General features: G+C 33.6%; 1 protein-coding gene and 1 long non-coding RNA gene across 2 annotated transcripts; both read right to left on the reverse strand.

Moving 5' to 3' along the window:
- Window positions 1-3,131: 3,131 nt before the first annotated feature.
- LOC135194511 (uncharacterized) lies at window positions 3,132-6,417 on the reverse strand. Its single transcript, XM_064220052.1, has 3 exons — window positions 6,313-6,417; window positions 4,204-4,584; window positions 3,132-3,322 (listed from the first exon to the last, which is right to left on the reverse strand). The coding sequence occupies exons 1-3, from the start codon at window positions 6,350-6,352 to the stop codon at window positions 3,132-3,134; spliced, it is 612 nt and encodes a 203-aa protein (XP_064076122.1). The 5' UTR covers window positions 6,353-6,417.
- A 2,056-nt stretch (window positions 6,418-8,473) lies between these two features.
- On the reverse strand, window positions 8,474-12,447 carry LOC135194533 (uncharacterized). The gene is made up of 3 exons (XR_010309808.1): window positions 12,368-12,447; window positions 11,594-11,682; window positions 8,474-8,742 (listed from the first exon to the last, which is right to left on the reverse strand). It is a non-coding gene; the product is annotated as an uncharacterized LOC135194533 (long non-coding RNA).
- Between the last annotated feature and the right edge of the window lie 6,000 nt (window positions 12,448-18,447).

Here is an 18,447-nt window from a genome sequence, read left to right on the forward strand (position 1 = left end):
GTTATTAAATATAAGTTCGATCTACTTGATTAAACTGAAACCAAAAACCAACCAACCTAGAGAACTGTGATGTTAAGTTAAGCCTGTAGTCACTGCTCACGCAACCTTCAAACTTATTGTATTGTATTGTCGCTTTGACGATCTCCGTGGTCGAGTAGGGTGTACACCGGTTTTCATGGTACGCCACTCTGAGTCGACGTAGACAAAGTTCATTAGTTTTCTATGTTGTCTCGGGTCTGGGTGTTTGTGGTACCGTCGTTACTTCTGATTTTCCATAACACAAGTGCTTTAGCTACTTACATCGGGATCAGAGTAATGTATGTGATGTTGTCCGATATTGATTTACTTATGGGTTATGACCGATTCGTATATCGTGACGGCAAACGTCGACGCTCATACTGACACGTCTCCTATCCGCTCTGTACTGTCACGTGTGTGGCGCCTGTAGTTAATATATATATTATTAACAAAACAAAATTACTTTAAATAATATTAATTAATAACAAAATACTTTAATCAATTTCTGGTTTGCTAATATTATTACAAAAACAGTTTAACAATGATACGCTTATTTCGCACTTCCTCCCGCCAAAAAGCGAATGATTTTGACAGCCATCTGACAACTTGCCGTATGACATTCGAAAAGTTACACTAATTCTCCTATTTTTTATCAACTTAACTCTGTTTTTATGTATATATTTATTTTTATTTACATAGTAAACACGCTAATACATAGCTGGGCTTTATGAGAATAGATCTTTGCCGAGAATTTTATTTTATATATTTTTTTTTACAATTTTACTCCTTCATAATCTTCCGCGCTCTTCCCTCTTGTTAATCTGCATTATCTTTTTATTCTAACTGAAAAGTATTCTACATTTTTTTTAGGTCTTCTTGGTGGTAGGGCTATGTGTGAGTCAATCTGGGTAGGTACCACCAACTCATCAGGTATTCTATCGCCAAACAGTTACGCTTACTATTGCTGGGTTGTGTTTGGAGGGTGTGTAAGTCAGTGTAAAAGGCACAAGGGATACATCTTAGTTCCCAAGGTTGGTAACACATTGGTGATGTAAGGAATGGTTAATATTTCTTACAGCGCCATTGTCTGGGCGTTGGTGTCCACTTACCAATAGGGACTCATTTGCCCGTCCGCCTATTTATATGAAAAGAGAAGTAATTAGACGCCACAGCCAGTTCGGAATTCTAACAGAACCGACTGGAAACTTATTTTAAAGAGTACTGAGTAATTTTTAAGACTTGTGTTGTATGTTTTTAATATTATTTAAATGTGATAAGTTTTTAAGTTAATTTATACGATAAAGAATACAAATACCAAAATTAAATTAAACTAATTATTCCTGTTTTTAAATGATCACTATTATTTAAATAAATTGTTATACAGTAAGTTTAATGTAATTATAGATGTCATAAATGAATTGGGCTTTTATTTTGTGTTTTTAATAATTGTTAAAAACGATGTATTCATAGAAATATTTACCTTAAAATAATTTATTTTAATAGTTATATACTTGACAGGGCTTTGTGAAAGTTGGCCTTTATGGTTATCGGTCTTCGTGTATTTAAACTTCAGTAGATCAGGATGACAGAATTCATCTTCGATCATAATTCTCCGACGAATATTTTATTTATTTATTTATTTGGGAAACAAACAATTTTAAAAACACTGTAATATAAAACAAAAATAACATAAAGCACAAATCAATCAAGTTTCCACTTAAAGCTAATACACAAAAAATATATATATATATATTTACAATTAAAATTAAAATTAAAACAAAAATAAAAACAGCATATAAGTAATAGCATAAAAGCATAAAAGAATATCACGTCAGTCATTCGCAATAAACTGATTCGCGTGACAGATAATTCTTTTTTTTTTTTTATTAAACTTATTTGTGTCAGTCTTAAATATTATGCCACATAAAATAATATCAATTAAAGTTTAACAAATTCATAAACAATTAATTACAATATAATATTATGTATAATCATTTAAAATAAATAGCTTCGGTTATAATAATAATCATATGTAATATAGTTGATAAATTTTGAAATTAAATGTAAATAAGTTCAACAAAGAAGGATCAAGTTAAAGATGTTATGTCAACACTGGACTTCAAAGAACGTAACGTAAAGACTAAACAAAAGGAGACAATGAACTTATTAAGATTACCTACGGCTGCTATCCCTGATTAGTGATGTCACGAAAGCTGTTGTGAAGGCATTCAAAACAAACAGTTTTACGAACAGAAGTTCTCCCCACCCCACCGACTACGTTCTGAGCCGAGGTGCGATGTCATAGGATCTCATAGGAGCGATCGAAACGACTCAAACTTCAAGGTTGAATCTAGTCACTCAACGACGACGTAAAGGCCAGTAGCGCCAACAGCAAATAACACACATAAAAAAACCACAGCTAACAGTTGGAGGAACAACGGATACCTCACCAGACAGTAGAGTAGTTTTAGCGTAGATTTAATTTTGTTCAATATTTAATATATATTATTCAAATATTTTGATTTGTGTTACATATACACTTCACGTACTTGATCTGCGGTGAGATTCGAGTTTCTTGTTACATAATATCCCTACAGTTTATTAATTTGAGGTTCCGGGTATCTATGAAAGAGATTTCTGTTTTAGCGATAAGGCCGCCTCTTGTACAATGTTTCTTAAATGTAATTTATGTCTGTGTATTGGTGTGCAAAAAGATTTTAAACTAACAAAAAACTATTTATTTATTTTCCCAAGTCGTATCGGTTCGAATAACCGCCGACGAAAACTGGTTCCACAGCTTCCACAGGGATACTTTTTAGGAACCTTCTAGAAAAGAGCGTACACATTTCTTAAAGGCAACGCACCTGCAAGTATCCTGGTATTTCAGATGTCCATGGGCGGTGGTAGTCACTTTGCATCTGGTGGCTCTATCACCGGTTTGCCACCTGTAGTATTAAAAAAGCCCTGCTCAGGTGGCGTACGGTGAGAGGGGTTCTCTACTACAAACGCTGATGGCGCCCTCCTGGGGTAATAATACTAAAACCATAATGTTTTAGTGGGATATAGGGTTACTAAAATGAAATATATCTAAGATTTAATTCGTTTATTAGTCATCATTCTTGGTCCACTTCCTCCTTGAATGTACGATATATGACTGCAGCTTTATTTATTAAATTATCTGTGTACATTTTAAACATTCTTGAAGCGAGAACTTCTTTGATTGTATGTAGAATCGACTTAGTATCAATTTCATACATTATTGACGGTTTTCCGTTATTGTTCTTGAATTGAATTATTTCTGGTTCTGAAATTTTATGATTTTTTTTTTTTATTATTACATACATAATAGCAATGATGCTTCGATATACAGCCTAAGTTCTTATATAAGAACTGAGATGTCTTGAGGATAGAACACGTAGCTCTAGGGAACCAAAGTGTTAAATTCCTCATATTCTTGTGTGGCACTAACATGGGATAAGATGGCTCTGAGAATAAACACTGTAAAGTGCAAGGTACTAATACCCAATATTATAAATTTACGTACCATGTTTACAGCTTTAAGTGGTATAAGCTAAACTTCAACGAGGTAGAATATCATAGTATTGTACCACAATAGGCTATTTGACTGGTTTTTAAAATCCATTTAAATTATTTAGTAGAGGTTAAGGAACCCAGTAAAAGTTGTTTCTTTTTTTTAACTCTAGTACATATTTGCTGACAAATATCAAATTAAAAATTCCATATATTTTTTTTTTCTGTCTTTTATTTGTGCCAAAAAGGCACAGATATTCCATATTTAAATAGCGCGTGAAAACGCAACTTTGACAATATGGCGCTGCAATGGGGTCGGTGACGTCACTTGCCTGTATTGTAATCTGTGGCACATATAATCCACATACAGTAGGTAGACGAGGTTAACGAGCAAGTGACGTCATCATAAGCCCGACTAATCAAGAGCGTTTTGTTTCACATGACAAACGCTTAAATGATTGCATTTTTATTTATGGATTTTTGAATTAATTAATTATTATTTTCAACTTTCGTTAATAAATAACCATTTTTAAACTCATAAAATACTGATTATAATAATTGACAATTTATTTTTCGCATTGTCAAATAGCCTATTCTATGATATTCTCTAAAAATTCTGCAAAAAACCTATAAAATAAAAGAAATAATACGAACTTATATTATATTTTTTCAATTTCGCTCTGAAACTCGGTAAATCGTCGTCATCCGGTTTTTTAAATAGACCGAAAACTTTTCTCATTAAGCCTGACATTGTATTTCCCGCGTCCGAATCGCCGCCATCTTGACGTCGGTCGCCGTTTGCATTTTCCTCCGGCTTAATGGCAAAGACAATACTTTCTAATTCCTTGTCATCCGGTTGACTTTTGATTTTGAATTGCTTGAAGTTTTTGAATTGTTTACGCGCCGTGTCTGCTATTTCGTCGAATTTATGTGATGGGACGACTTTGTGAATCAAAGTATCACTGTTCGGATTTTTATCGTCTTTCCGTACTTGAACAAGGACGTAATTATCGCCTTCATTTAATATTGTTGTGCCTACAAATCAAATTAAATATACACACGCATACAAAGACTCACACAGATTAACGTTCTCATACCATAATTACAAAATATTACTTTAATTATTTATTGAAGATCTATTCACACACAAGGCCCCCCCTTCATTAAATTAAATTATCGGCGTGCCATAGTACGATTTACAAGTACGTAAGCGTAATCTTGTGTTTACAAGTTGCCTTAGTGTGCGTGAGGCGACTAAGAGTAGACAGCAAAAAAAAAAAATCAAATGAGATAATTATTTTTAAGTTTTTTTTAATATTAAAACGTCGATAATTTAACTGGAGAGCTGCACCTTTGTGAGTGAACAGTTCTATAAACTATATATATAATATTACTTGAATTATATTATTTTACAATCATTATTGAGTTCTTGTCTTGTTTAATTAACCCATAATCTGTACTAATATTATAAATTACTCCGAAGTTGCGGTCGATTACTAATTACACAATATACTGGATATTACTACAGAGTACTCGGGCATAGATGCTCCTCTAGCACAAAATGTTACTAATTTTTACAAACCTTTATTTTTCGCTGGTAAAACGCAACACGAGTTTGTCCGTGCCCAGGATACCTAGTGCATCCTAGTCCACCGGAATACCCACTAAAAACCAGCAATACCCTTTCCGGCCTCAGCGGGCGTCACGGGATCGCTTTTGCATATCGTGACCATTGATCAAAACATTGATAACAAGCCGAGATGGCCAAGTGGTTAGAACGCGTGCATTTAACCGATGATTTCGTGTTCAAACCCAGGCAGGCACCACTGAATTCATGTGCTTAATTTGTATTTATAATTCATCTCGTGCTCGGCGGTGAAGGAAAACATTGTGAGGAAACCTGCATGTGTCTAATTTCATCGAAATTCTGCCACATGTGTATTCCACCAACCCGCATTGGTGCAGCTTGGTGGAATATGCTCCAAACCTTCTCCTCAAAGGGAGAGGAGGCCTTAGCCCAGCAGTGGGAAATTTACAGGCTGCTAATGTGATGTAATGATCATTGATATATCATTACATAGTATAAAACAAAGTCATCTGTCTGTCTGTCCCTGTTTATGCTTAGATCTTTAAAATTACGCAACGGATTTTGATGCGGTTTTATTTAATAGATAGAGTCATTCAAGAGGAAGGTTTATACGTATAATACATGCACAAAACATAGTAGAGAAACACTGATCATTTTAGAGGTTTCTAATGTGATTTCATAAATATACAAATTTTTTTGCGATTACATTTCAAACGTTGACTAAGTATATCAAAACAATGTACTATAGTATTGTACACCTTAAAAAGGTCTACGAAAAAAATCCGGAACGGTATATGTCTCTTAGGGATTATCCACAATAACCATTTTAGAAAAATGATGGCTCATTTATTTCAATTTTAAGCAATACAGTATTAATCCTTATCCAATTAAGTACCTTAAATACATTGTGCATTTAATATAGATCAATATGGCCCTTAACAGCAGGTAATTTAAATGAATAATTTCGAAGATATTACAGATTTAAAACGCAGGGAAACCGCTAAGGGTTTGTATTGTCTAATGACTGGAAAACTGTGAACGTTGTAATACATTCTGTAGTATATTTAGTATCAGCATTGCACGCGTGCGAAGCCCGGGCGGGTCGCTAGTACCTAATATATATATATATATATATATATTAGTGTCTAAAATAATATTTACATGAATATACATACCAATAATAAAAAGATAAAGGATTTTCTTCAAACAAATCATATTATAACACTTTACGTAATTGAATATTTAATCAAAATGTAATTATTATTGTAATTGCGTTTAATGTTATGTTGTATAATTTGATTATTGAATTTATGTTTATATGCAATAGTTCAGGATATTTGTATTTAATTATGTTTGACTAGCTACACGTCCCGACTTCGCATGGATAACAAAAATAATATATATTGTTATTTTAATACAAATACGCCAGAAAGTTAAATGAATTTATTTTGTGTTGTGTATATTCACAGATTTTTTTTTTTCAGCATTTTGGTCGTCCACTGTTGGACCAAAGCCTCAATTAAACGCTAACCATCCCGTACTTTTTGAACTCGTCACCCACCTCGCCTTACACTACATTTGCCTAAGCATGGTCTTCGTGATCTCATGTGTCGACTCGATCACTAATCAAGGCGTCTGGAGTCCTGACCAGCCCACTTCCATGTCAGCCAGCTAATACTGCGCGATGTCGGTGTTTTCAGTTCACGGTGAGTAGGCACTTAAAGACACTGGTCTTACAGATGTATCCCTTCAATTCATCATTTTCCATTAACAATTATTATCTTGATAATTAAAAGAATTATATTATTCAAGCATATCCGGTTTTAACCCCAAAAGGGAGTCGATTTCTAAATATACATTATCAGTACACCTCCGCACCATCTATAGAGCACACATTTTAAATTTCAAGTCTCTTACATGAAAAACTTTCATACAAACTTCTGAACCCGTTTTACCCCCTTAAGGGGTGGAGTTTCGTAACGTTCGTTCTTAGCGAGAATCTACCAGCAACATTTTAAGTTTGTAGGTGTTACAGTTTCTGTAGTGATCAGTGAGTTAGTTGTATTTCGTTTTTATATACAATGTAAACTCTATATAAAGACACGATACTCTATATAAAGAGACTGTGTGTATTTGGTTGTTATAGAGAGTTGTCGTTAAATGTAGAGAAGTAAAATCTTTTTTAGAAAAAGAAGAAGTTTATTTCGGACTCGTGTTAGTAATTAAATAAAACAATTCTTATTTGAACGCTATTGCGTTTAGTCTGTTATTTCCGTGTGACGTCTTTTGCTGCGCCAGTAATTTTGTTGTATTTTTTTTAACTTGTATTTTGAAATATATATTGTGTAATTTTGCCGCTTCCAGAGCTTCTTTATGCGTGTTTTGTGTGCAAGTAATCATAATTTTTAAACTAAAGAACGGATTTCTTAGAAAGTTAGTGGCGCATTGGCAATCTAAGAAATAGTTAATATTTCTGACAGCGCCATTGTCTGCGGCGGTGGTGACCACTTACCATCTATTTATTTTTTATAAAAAATTATATTTATTTAGTTATTTGCTGTACTGCAAAACAAATTTTACTAAAAGTTCTTCTAATGCCATCACTTTTTTCAAGAAAGTAAAGTTTATTATTTCAAATTTCAAGCATTTCTATATGACATACGTCAAAATTACTCTAGACCATTTGAACCGTAATCAAGTATATATCGTGTAATTTCAGTAGTTTATGATGACAAAATAAAATCACGTTTTATAATAATCCTCCAACAAATATATTTTACAATCCCTCGCAATTATGTCATAATTTCTCGTGACAGATCAATCTTTTTAAAAAAAGAAGTATGTATAAGTATTTGTGTCTGTCTTAAATAGTCTGCCAAATAAAATAGTATTAATTAGAGTTTAACAAATTATTAAACAACTAATCGTAACAATAATTTTATAAGTACATAATTATGTAAAATAAATAGTTTCGATTGTAATCTTTATATATATAATAATGTGATATTGATTATGACATCCTATGACGTAACACCGTATTGGAGGCGAGGGCTCCTCGCTAACAATCGTTTTATTGAGATATATTACAATAAATATTGTATCAAAACATTTTATCTTAGGCTTGTCTAAGTATCTATCAATATATGTTTTTATTCCAATTGCTGTTGAAATCCTTGGACCTTGTAGTAGTGCAAAAACCTTCATTAAATGTATAACACCTCGCCTTATTGCCTCCTCGCGTTTCAATTATTAAATTTATATCAAGGCTGTCTGGTGTAATATATTTGCCACGGAAAAATATTTAATGAAACAAAAAAAAATGGCTGTCAATATCTGTCAATTGAATTTTTTATTTTTTTAAGGTTTTATTTTCATTCCAATACTTTGGGTATTGAAAAAATCGCTGTATTATCCGTCCATGCCGGTTCTTCTTTCCTTCTGTATCCATGATGCATAGCTAATGCATGAACTTTGACGTCCCGACCGTTAACATTGTTGAAATCTACCGTAATCGACTTAAATAAGCTCACGAAAGAAATTGTAGCGTTGTTCGGTGAGATGTCACTTATGTTGACACATACGAAACATATTATAAGGCTGTTTTTCTGAAAAAAAAGTATATTATTTATAGGTTTTTAAGGACTCAACTCATCAAACCCGACCGATAGATTTTTTGACTCCGCAAAGTCAATAAATCCTTGGGGGCAATGTTTTTTTTTTAATAATAAAATTCCGCAGATATATTTAACTATGCCGATTCATAAATTCGAATCTTTAATAAATAAAACATATTATTTTTATATTATATATGTATATGATATAAACTCGTTGACTTTCAAGCAGGTTTTTTTATTATATATAATTCTATTTAACTAACATAACTTTATAAAAGGTTAGAAAAGAATAACTTTTGAGTTTCTTGCCTAGCTAGCTCGTCTAGCTTAATGTTTAATATAGATCTGTAAAATGACGATTGAAAAGTGTAAAAGCTGACATAAATAAAGTATATAAAAGTAATTTAATTTTGATTGGTTTAGCTAGATCGATAAAGGTTCTGAAGCAGCAGTGTTACATCGACCTTTAAACTAATGTAGGGATGGGATTAAAATGCTTTGACTTACAAAAGGTATTCAATTTAGAAGAATCGTTAAAGAGCGTTTGTTTGCTAAAGGATATAAACAACACTAGTGACTTCTTAGTAGTTTCACACCTTGGGAATGAGATGATCGCCTCCAGACTACTTCCAATAACGAAAATATATTTATTGTTATTTTATGAAAACAATAGTTGTGAAAAATTACATTTAAAACTGAGACTGTACTACTGTAGTATAAACATTTAGTTAGTGTAAATAACAACTAAACGAGATAGAGAACTTAATAGCTATAATTAAACATGCTTTAACTTGGTCTATAGTCTATTCCTATCGAAATAGGAAAAAAGATAAACAAACCTTATATTTACGTATATCATGCGATTTGCAAATAACTCGGCTATATTGGGCACTACTAAGAGTTTATGATTAACATATCTTTATTTATAATACAACACTATTACACTTATTTCCACTTTAATTTTACTCCCGAAGTTCCGATAACAGTTTCGTCGACGTTCAAAATGTCATTTTTTTGCAAATCCATAGTGAATATCATAGATTAATCAAGCTCTCGACCAATGATATCGCGTCAAATGTTGTTTATTTGTCACTGAACGCCCGGCGACACTTGAATGATCAGTGCCGTCAGCACAAATAAAATCCATTAAACTAAGAATTGAATTGAATTGATGATAGTGTAGCAGCACATCTGTTTGTCTTTACGACGCTAGTCACTAGATAGCCACTAGATAGGCACTCCAAGCGTATACAACATCTGCACGCCACCATTACGTCGTAAATAACTCCACAGGCTACTCCAAGCGCATACCACATTTATGCACAAAAAAACTGCGTATTTGAAACAGATTAGAGACACTGGAAGGGGTCGTTTTTGCTACCGAAACTTTTGTATATATACCCGAAACATTTATATAAATTTTTTTTTTTTATGTTAGAGGTGGCAAACGAGCAGGAGGCTCACCTGATGGAAAGTGACTACCACCGCCCATGGACATCTGTAACACCGGGGGGCTTGCAGGTGCGTTGCCGGCCTTTCAGGAAAGAGTACGCTCTTTTCTTGAAGGTTCCTAAGTCGTATCGGTTCGGAAAAACCGCCGGCGAAAGCTGGTTCCACAGAGTGGTTGTGCGAGGCAGAAAGTGTCTTAAAAATCGCGCTGTTGTGGATTTTCGGACATCTAGGTGGTGCGGGTGATATTTGGAATTTTGACGAGATGTCCGAAGGTGAAATTCAGCAGCCGGGATTAATCCGAACAATTCCTCGGAACATTCCCCGTGATAAATTCTGTAGAAGATGCAGAGCGATCCAACATCTCTACGCAAAGCCAAAGGATCAAGCAGATCGGAGAGGGCTTGATCGTCGATAATTCGAGCCGCTCTACGTTGGATATGGTCAAATGAAAGGAGCTGGTACTGGGGAGCACCCGCCCAGAGGTGAGAGCAGTATTCCATGTGAGGCCGAATTTGCGCCTTGTATAGTCTTAGACGATGAGCCGACGTGAAATACTGTCTTGCCTTGCTGAGCACGCCGAGCTTTTTTGATGCCAATTTGGCTTTGCCTTCCAATTGACCGCGGAACTGAACGAGGCTCGAAACATCGACGCCAAGTATTCCTATACTAGATGTGGCGGCTAACGGAATGTTCTCGAATCGTGGAGATACGACAAATGGTGTTTTTTTAGCAGTTAACGCGCAAACTTGCGTCTTTTTGGGGTTGAAATGGACTAGGTTTAGCCGACCCCAGTTCGAGACTTTGTTTAACGAAGACTCGATTTCAGACACAAGTTTGTTCCGGTTTTCTTCGACGTTTTCCTGAGAAATATTAACACGGCCGGTGTATGAGGTGTAATAAAATAATATAATATAATAATAATAAACACTAATTTTCATTCATTCATCCATTGCATTCCACAATACTGCTCTCTACAAATCAGCCGTTTTATTATACTGCCACGCGCCTCCAAAGCCCACAAAACCTTTAAACTCCTTTAAAATAGCAATGATTAACTGTCAAAAGAAGTTGCATAATTCGTGCCGCCGTAGGCCTGTTCTGTTACACGAAACTCGAATAGTGATTTAAGAGTACGCCAGAAGACTACGTATGAGCAGGTTATTAGCCATGGACTCCATAAAAATAATTATTAAAGTAAGTATTTAAGGTAAACTTTAAAACACATGGTATTTTTAGGGTTATTGTTGGTTAAAGGCTTGTTTTAAATTTCTCACTGTCTTGTGTCTATGGATGACTTTGATGATATAATCTATTTTTTCAAATATGCTCAATGCACAAAATTATTCTGCCAAGAAATATTTTTAGTTTTTAATTACCCGAATTTACCTACCGATAAATCAATTGTATACGATTTGATCCCAGCTGGGACGATGTGTGTTTTGTTGTAAAATATTCGAGCGTAATCCCAAGACGGGTCACCTGTATATTATATATAATACAAATATTATTTATATATTCAATTTAAACACTCTACAGGCGAGTTTATCGTGATATCGTCCTCTTATCGATTATACGATAAACAATCCTACTTATCACATAATTTCCTATTGAATTTGAGACACTGCCAGACCTTCGCAATGCACTCGCATGTGGGGACGACGCTTAAGTTTAATAACTATCTAAAATTACAAGTAAGTTTTAAATTGATCAATAATTTAAATTACTTACTTATATTAAATATTTTGTGGGTACCACCTACTCATGACATATTGTACCGTCAAACAGCAATATTTAGTATTGTTGTGTTCCGGTTTGAAGGGTGAGTGAGCCAGTGTAACTTCAGGCACAAAAGACAACATCTTACTTCCCAATATTTTTGATGCATTGGCGATGTAAAGAATGGTTAATATTTCTTTCACAAGCACATAAAAATTGGTGCTTGCGTGGGTTTGAACCCATAATCATTGGTTAAGATGCACGCGTTCTAACCATGGTCATCTCGACTCTCAGGCCACCTAACTATATCATAAAAAAACTAAATATCTATGTCGAATTTCATTCAGATCCATTCATTCGCTCTGGTGTGACTAAAAACGACCATCCATCCAAACTTTCCCCTTTATAATATTATCAAGATGAGATTTTGTTTAAAATAAATATTTACCAATTTTATAGTCGCACGAATAATCGTATCCACAATAAATATTTTGTATTAATAATAGTATGGCAATAACGGCTACTTGATCCGCCATTTTGTAATAGCTATCAAGAAAAAATCACTTTAATTTAAAAATTAAAATAACCAACATCGCTAAATAATCGATTTGTCACGATAATTATTTAATTATTTACCGAGAAAATACGCGATAACTAATAAATTTGCAATTGAAATGAATGCTTTTGACGTAAGATCGATTTTACGTTATCCGATCCGATGTCGGCGTCGGAAGATGACAACTGTTTTCACGAATTTCCGACAAAATTGTTCCATTTGCTGGCAGGTCACCATGGCAGCCTATAATAGAAAACTTTATTTCCTGTACCTATTATATTTGAGACGCATAAAGAGATATTTACAAACAAATATTTGATACATCCCACTGAGAAAGCTAGATATTCAGAGGGAGCAATTGATACTCCATTTAGCAAGCTACAAAATGCACCTAAAAATATTTTTTAGTATGAGTGAATTAATGTAATTATGTCGTATTTAAATGATAACGACGCCGTGATGAAATTTGACTAACAACTAAACAAAACAAAAACGCAAAATGGCCGCCGTGCATAGGGCTCTGCGCACACAGAGACAATTTAATTGCACGTATAGCACACTTACAAACAATATCGTTCGACGGCTCACGGGGGCCGCCAAAACATCGGTGTCGGCTCCGATATCGGATCGGGCAATAAGAAAGACAGACATAGATATATCATACATTTTACTTCCTCCGATAATGATGATATGATATGTGAAAACACTATTTTTATGGCACGTTATGTAAAAATGATGAGAGATTATTTTCGTGATGCGCGCGCAGCGTGACATGAAACTACAGGACGAAGTCGCTCGCTAAACCGACTGTTAAGTGTCAAGTCGCTCGAAACAGACAACTTCACGCCTTATTTTATTTTATAACTATTTTACCGGCTTCGCACGGGTGCAATGCTGATACTAAATATACTACAGTATGTCTTACAACGTTCACAGTTCTTCAGTCATTAGACAATACAAACCGCTATGTCCCTGCGTTTTGAATATGTAATATCTTCGAAAATTTTCATTTAAATTAAATGTTGTAAAGGGTCATATTGATCTATATTAAATGTATAATGTATTTAAGGTACTTAATTAGATAAGGATTAATGCTGTATTGCTTAAAATCGCTTCGAAAATAAGCCATTATTTCTCGTAAATGGGGATAAAAATGGTTGTTGTGGGCTATCCCTAACATATAGACATACACCATCGCGTCAATAGCGCAATGACTTAAGGGCCATCTAGGGATGTAAAAAGCCGATCCTGACCCCTTGGGCTATTGTCGTCCCCACTCCTAACACAAGTGATAAGCTTAAATGGAGGGGTAAATAGGAATTAGTAATTCCTTAATAAATTTGGTGCATTGCCATTATTATTAAAAAAAAGTAAGATTTTTTATTGTGTTTTTAATTACATATACAGGTAGGTATGCGGATGGACTTATGGCCCATCTGATAGTAAATAGTAAAGATTAACCATCCCGTACATCATCAATATGTCACCGAACTAAAACAAAGACGTTATGTCTTCTGCCTGTTAGCCAAGATGGATGTGGTTAGAACATCTGAATCTTTAATTAATTATTATTATAACAATATAATAACTTTTTATAAATTGTACACTTGAACCTTGGAGAGAAAAAAAAAACAATTTTAAGTATTTAAAATATATTTAAATTATCAGTACAATTTGCAATATTAATGTTACACATTTCGGAACTTAAATTATGATAACATTACTGACACAGATTAAAAATATTAAATAATTTCACAATTGAATTCATAATAAATTATAATTAAAGCAAAAAAGCACCATTTTTAAATCATATTATTTACAAAATTACATAAATATATATATAGATGATCAGCATTATTTTTAAAAATATATAACTTGGGTCTCCTTTTATAAATATATACCGAAAATTGTGCCGCTGAGAATTTGCGTCCCTGAAACTGTCACTTGGACACGACTAGAGCTGTCAGTTTTTCAAACCGAATAGCTTGACTGTTGCGTAAGATGGCGGACATACTACGCATATTATAAAATAAAATTCTTCCGCGTCTGTAAGCGAACTACCAAACAGATTTTTTAACGGTTTTTAATTAATTAAAATTTATATAACGATGATTTTATTGGAATGTGAAGTTTGGACTGGTAGTTACTGATTTATTGATTTGAATGATCCGAGTTTTATCTGTTTTCATAGTTTTCAGATTTTCGGGAATTAAACCTTCGAAACGTCTCGTAATATAATTAGTATTAATACAATAATTACTTATTAATTTAACACCTTGATCCACCATCCTTGTAACTTTCAAATTAACTAATTAATTATTGAATCGTAACAACTACATACCACGACAATCGGTTAAATTAAGACATTTTATTATGTACTAGCGTCCCGCCCTGGCTTCGCAAGGGAAACCTCTAAAATTATCAGTGTTTCTCTACTATATTGTGCATATATTATACATATAAATCTTCCTCTTGAATCAATCTATCTATAAAAAAAAACCGCTTCAAAATCCGTTGTGTAATTTTAAAGATCTAAGCATACACAAGGACAGACAGCGGTAAGCGAAGGTTATTTATTTAGTATATATTATGTATTTGTGTTTGGAACGAAGTTCTTTAACGCGGCTTACAGTAGAGTGAACTAACCGTAATCATAGTGAGGGTAAGCGTTATGCTCCTGGCGACTCTATTATATACGGTTTAGTATAACCTTATTTAAACGTTTTTTTTTTTAATTCTCACGAAATTTTTAAAAACAAATTTATTTATGATGTCTGTTATTTAATACATAATAAAAAGCGAAATATATATTATAAACTTCCACCAGGTGTGACACTGCGCTCATTATTTATAATTGAGTCTTTATAACAAATATTATTATTATTATAAAATATCTTTCATGAACATATTTGAATAAATAATATTTTGATATCCGATTGATTTGATTCGTTAGTAAGGCAATAAAATGATTATGATATATTTATACAATTCTATATCATAAACCCACAGTTAGATTGTGTATCTGATCCGTCAGGGACGCATATTCTCGCAGCGTGATATTAAACATTTAGAAAAGGAATAGTTCTAATAAAATTATGTCATAAGTACATACTTCTAACGAAAATGTTTCTGAAAGTAGAATAATATTTTTTTTATTATTACACGAAAATAAATTAAAAGTATGGCATTTAAGTAAAAACTTATTCATCATAATATTAAGAGATACAGACTAATATAAAATTATAGTTCATTGAAATACAATTTTTACGAAATTAAAAAAAAAAAACTGTTTAAATTTCGTATCTTATAGGAGTAGAGACGAACAAACAACGTTGACCTTGAATTGACGCGATATCATTGGTCGAGAACAATCTGTGGTGGGTATGTGTTCGAGGAAAATTTACGTTTTGAATGTTGGTAGTAAAATTTTAGTGTATATAAGTATTTAAGTGTAATAGTGTTGTATTATAAATAGACATGTATTAAACAAGAACTGTTTGTAGTGAACAATCTATCACTATTAGTAAATCACATGGAATATGTAAATCAAAGGTTTGTATATATTTATTCGTTCGATTGAAACAGTATGTACATTACACTGTTATGTAAAAAAAAACTATTAAAATGAACTATAACCTCATTATCATAAACAGACCAGACTATCTATGAACTCAAACGAACCCAAAATCACAATTTCTGATCATCGGGCTAAATGAGCTCTTTGATATTAATATATTTTTTTTTATTAATTAAACTCGTCTGGTCTAAAGCTATAACCGCATTGGTCTTCTAATCACGACAGTAGAAAAAAATATTAGGACGCGTTTAGACTTACTGCATTAGGATATTATTTATAGTTAAAATTAGTTCCATGTACAAAATCTACCAACGTGGTCGGATAAAGCCTTCGCCGTCGAACAAGTAAACATCACTGACATTGGCATTTAAGTGTAAACCTTTTTTTAAAACGCCAATGCACTATCAAGTATAGCATTAAATATACATGTCCCATGTTTTAAGGGGGAGTGAGCCTGGAACACTGGCTCACCCCCCACCCCCCTTCAAACATACAAAGTATAGTGTGTATAATTATAGAACTTACTAATGAATGAATTTCGATGTTATTCGTTCGACTAGTATATATATTTAACGTATCGGGAAATATTAATAATATATTCAGAAACTAGAACGTCCCTTCTTCTGTTAATGCAGATTCCATTAAATTGTCCCCCATTCTGTTAATAATATTATTTACTTAAGTGTTTGAGGGCTTTAAGTGACTTGGGACGTATAATTGTATTTAACTAACATGAATGTTATTTTTAGATGTTGAAAAAGAGTAACTACTGAGTTTCTTGCCGGTTCTTCTCGGTAGAATCTACATTCCGAACCGGTGGTGGCTTCACTTAATATAGTTTGTTAAATGACGATTCAAAAGTGCTTGTAAAAACCTACTTGAATAAAGTATATTTTGTTTTTGATTTTTGACAATGATTAATCCCACCCTGTATGATAATGTTGGTCTCATTTATTCACAGAAATAAGGCAAGTTAATTTTATTTCATAGTTTCGATGTACAGTAGACTCCTGCCTAGTCCGACACCCCCTATAATCCGAGTCGAGCCGAGATGTCCCAGTGGCTAGAACGCGTGCATGTTAACCGATGATTACCAGTTCAAACCCGGGCAAGCACCACTGAATTTTCAAGTGCTTTATTTGTGTTAATAACTCATCTCGTGTTCGGCAATGAAGGAAACCCGCATGTGTTTAATTTCAACGAATTTCTGCCGCATGTGTATCCAGAGACCCTCATTGGAGCAGCCTGGTGGAATATGCTGCAAACCTTCTCCTCAAAGGGAGAGGAGGCCTTAGCCCAGCAGTGGGAAATTTACTGTTAATGTTAGTAGATTGGTACTTCAGAGTATAACATATAGAATCTTATCATGGATATGTAATTTGTCGGATTACAAGGTACTCTTTTGTAAAAAAAAAACCCAGACTATATGTCGTAGGCAGGACTATGTAATCTGACAAAATCTATAGTTCGACATTGCCCTGCGAAGCGTTTGTAGGATTTTTGGGACCGGGGGCCCATTGTTATTCTATTTCTTATGGATAACAAGTTATTATATTATTATTGATTGAAGAAAATAATATCTGATATATAGGTAGATAAGGAATTTCAGGGGGCTCAGAATTCATATGTGTCAAAAAGTCTTGTTTCCTATATTGCCTAATACTCAGTGACAGTATTATATTGAATGAATTACAGTTGATTTTTGAAAAGGTAGATAGGGGACGCCCCTATTTAGTTATCACTAGCCCAGATTCGATGCTGAATATAGCAAACTTTAGGGATGACATTTACACGTTTTATTTAACTTAAAATTAGATTTAATTTTACAATAACTTGATACAATGTTTAGCAGATGTTAAGCTAAATGCTGATTTCTTTTTTTCTGTCACCGAGCATTAGACAGCATTTTTTAGCTAATAACATCCTTAATAAAATCTACAGCAAAAGCTGAAAATGTATCTCTCGTTTAATATCAAGGAGGACCGGTTTACTAAAATGGGGAGAGTGCCGAAATGAAGGCATGCATTAAGGTGATATCAGACGGTTCATTCGAGTGAATGTTCTTTTGAGTGAATGATTCATTTTTCTTTCATTCCATGTTAGCACGGCTTAGCTGGAATGACGTAAAAAAGAACATTCATCCGCAGTTTCTTTCAATATGGCGTCGAATGAAGTCGTATCTCTTGGAATAAGTTTAATTTGTGATCATTTGATCAAAGAGCTAAAAAATCGATTAAAAAAAATGCGTTCGAGACAAAATCGCCAAATCCGAGTGAACATTCACTCTGTGTTCGGACTGTCCATTTTTCGTTCGTTCATTCAGAGTGGGAATGAAAGATGCCGAATGAACAGATCCAACGTCGTTGGATAAGTTCACTAATTAATTCATTCGGCA

The sequence above is a fragment of the Vanessa tameamea genome, chromosome 31 (genome assembly GCF_037043105.1).
Source record: "Vanessa tameamea isolate UH-Manoa-2023 chromosome 31, ilVanTame1 primary haplotype, whole genome shotgun sequence".
Classification (NCBI taxonomy): domain Eukaryota; kingdom Metazoa; phylum Arthropoda; class Insecta; order Lepidoptera; family Nymphalidae; genus Vanessa; species Vanessa tameamea.

Excerpts from the sequence above, each read along its gene's own strand:
- LOC135194511 (XM_064220052.1), bottom strand. The coding sequence starts at position 6,352 with ATGATTTGTTTGAAGAAAATCCTTTATCTTTTTATTATTG. Across the intron at positions 4,585-6,312 it reads CCTTTATCTTTTTATTATTG|GCACAACAATATTAAATGAA; the intron begins GTATGTATATTC and ends TTTGATTTGTAG. Across the intron at positions 3,323-4,203 it reads ATTGAAAAAATATAATATAA|AACCAGAAATAATTCAATTC; the intron begins GTTCGTATTATT and ends ATAAAATTTCAG.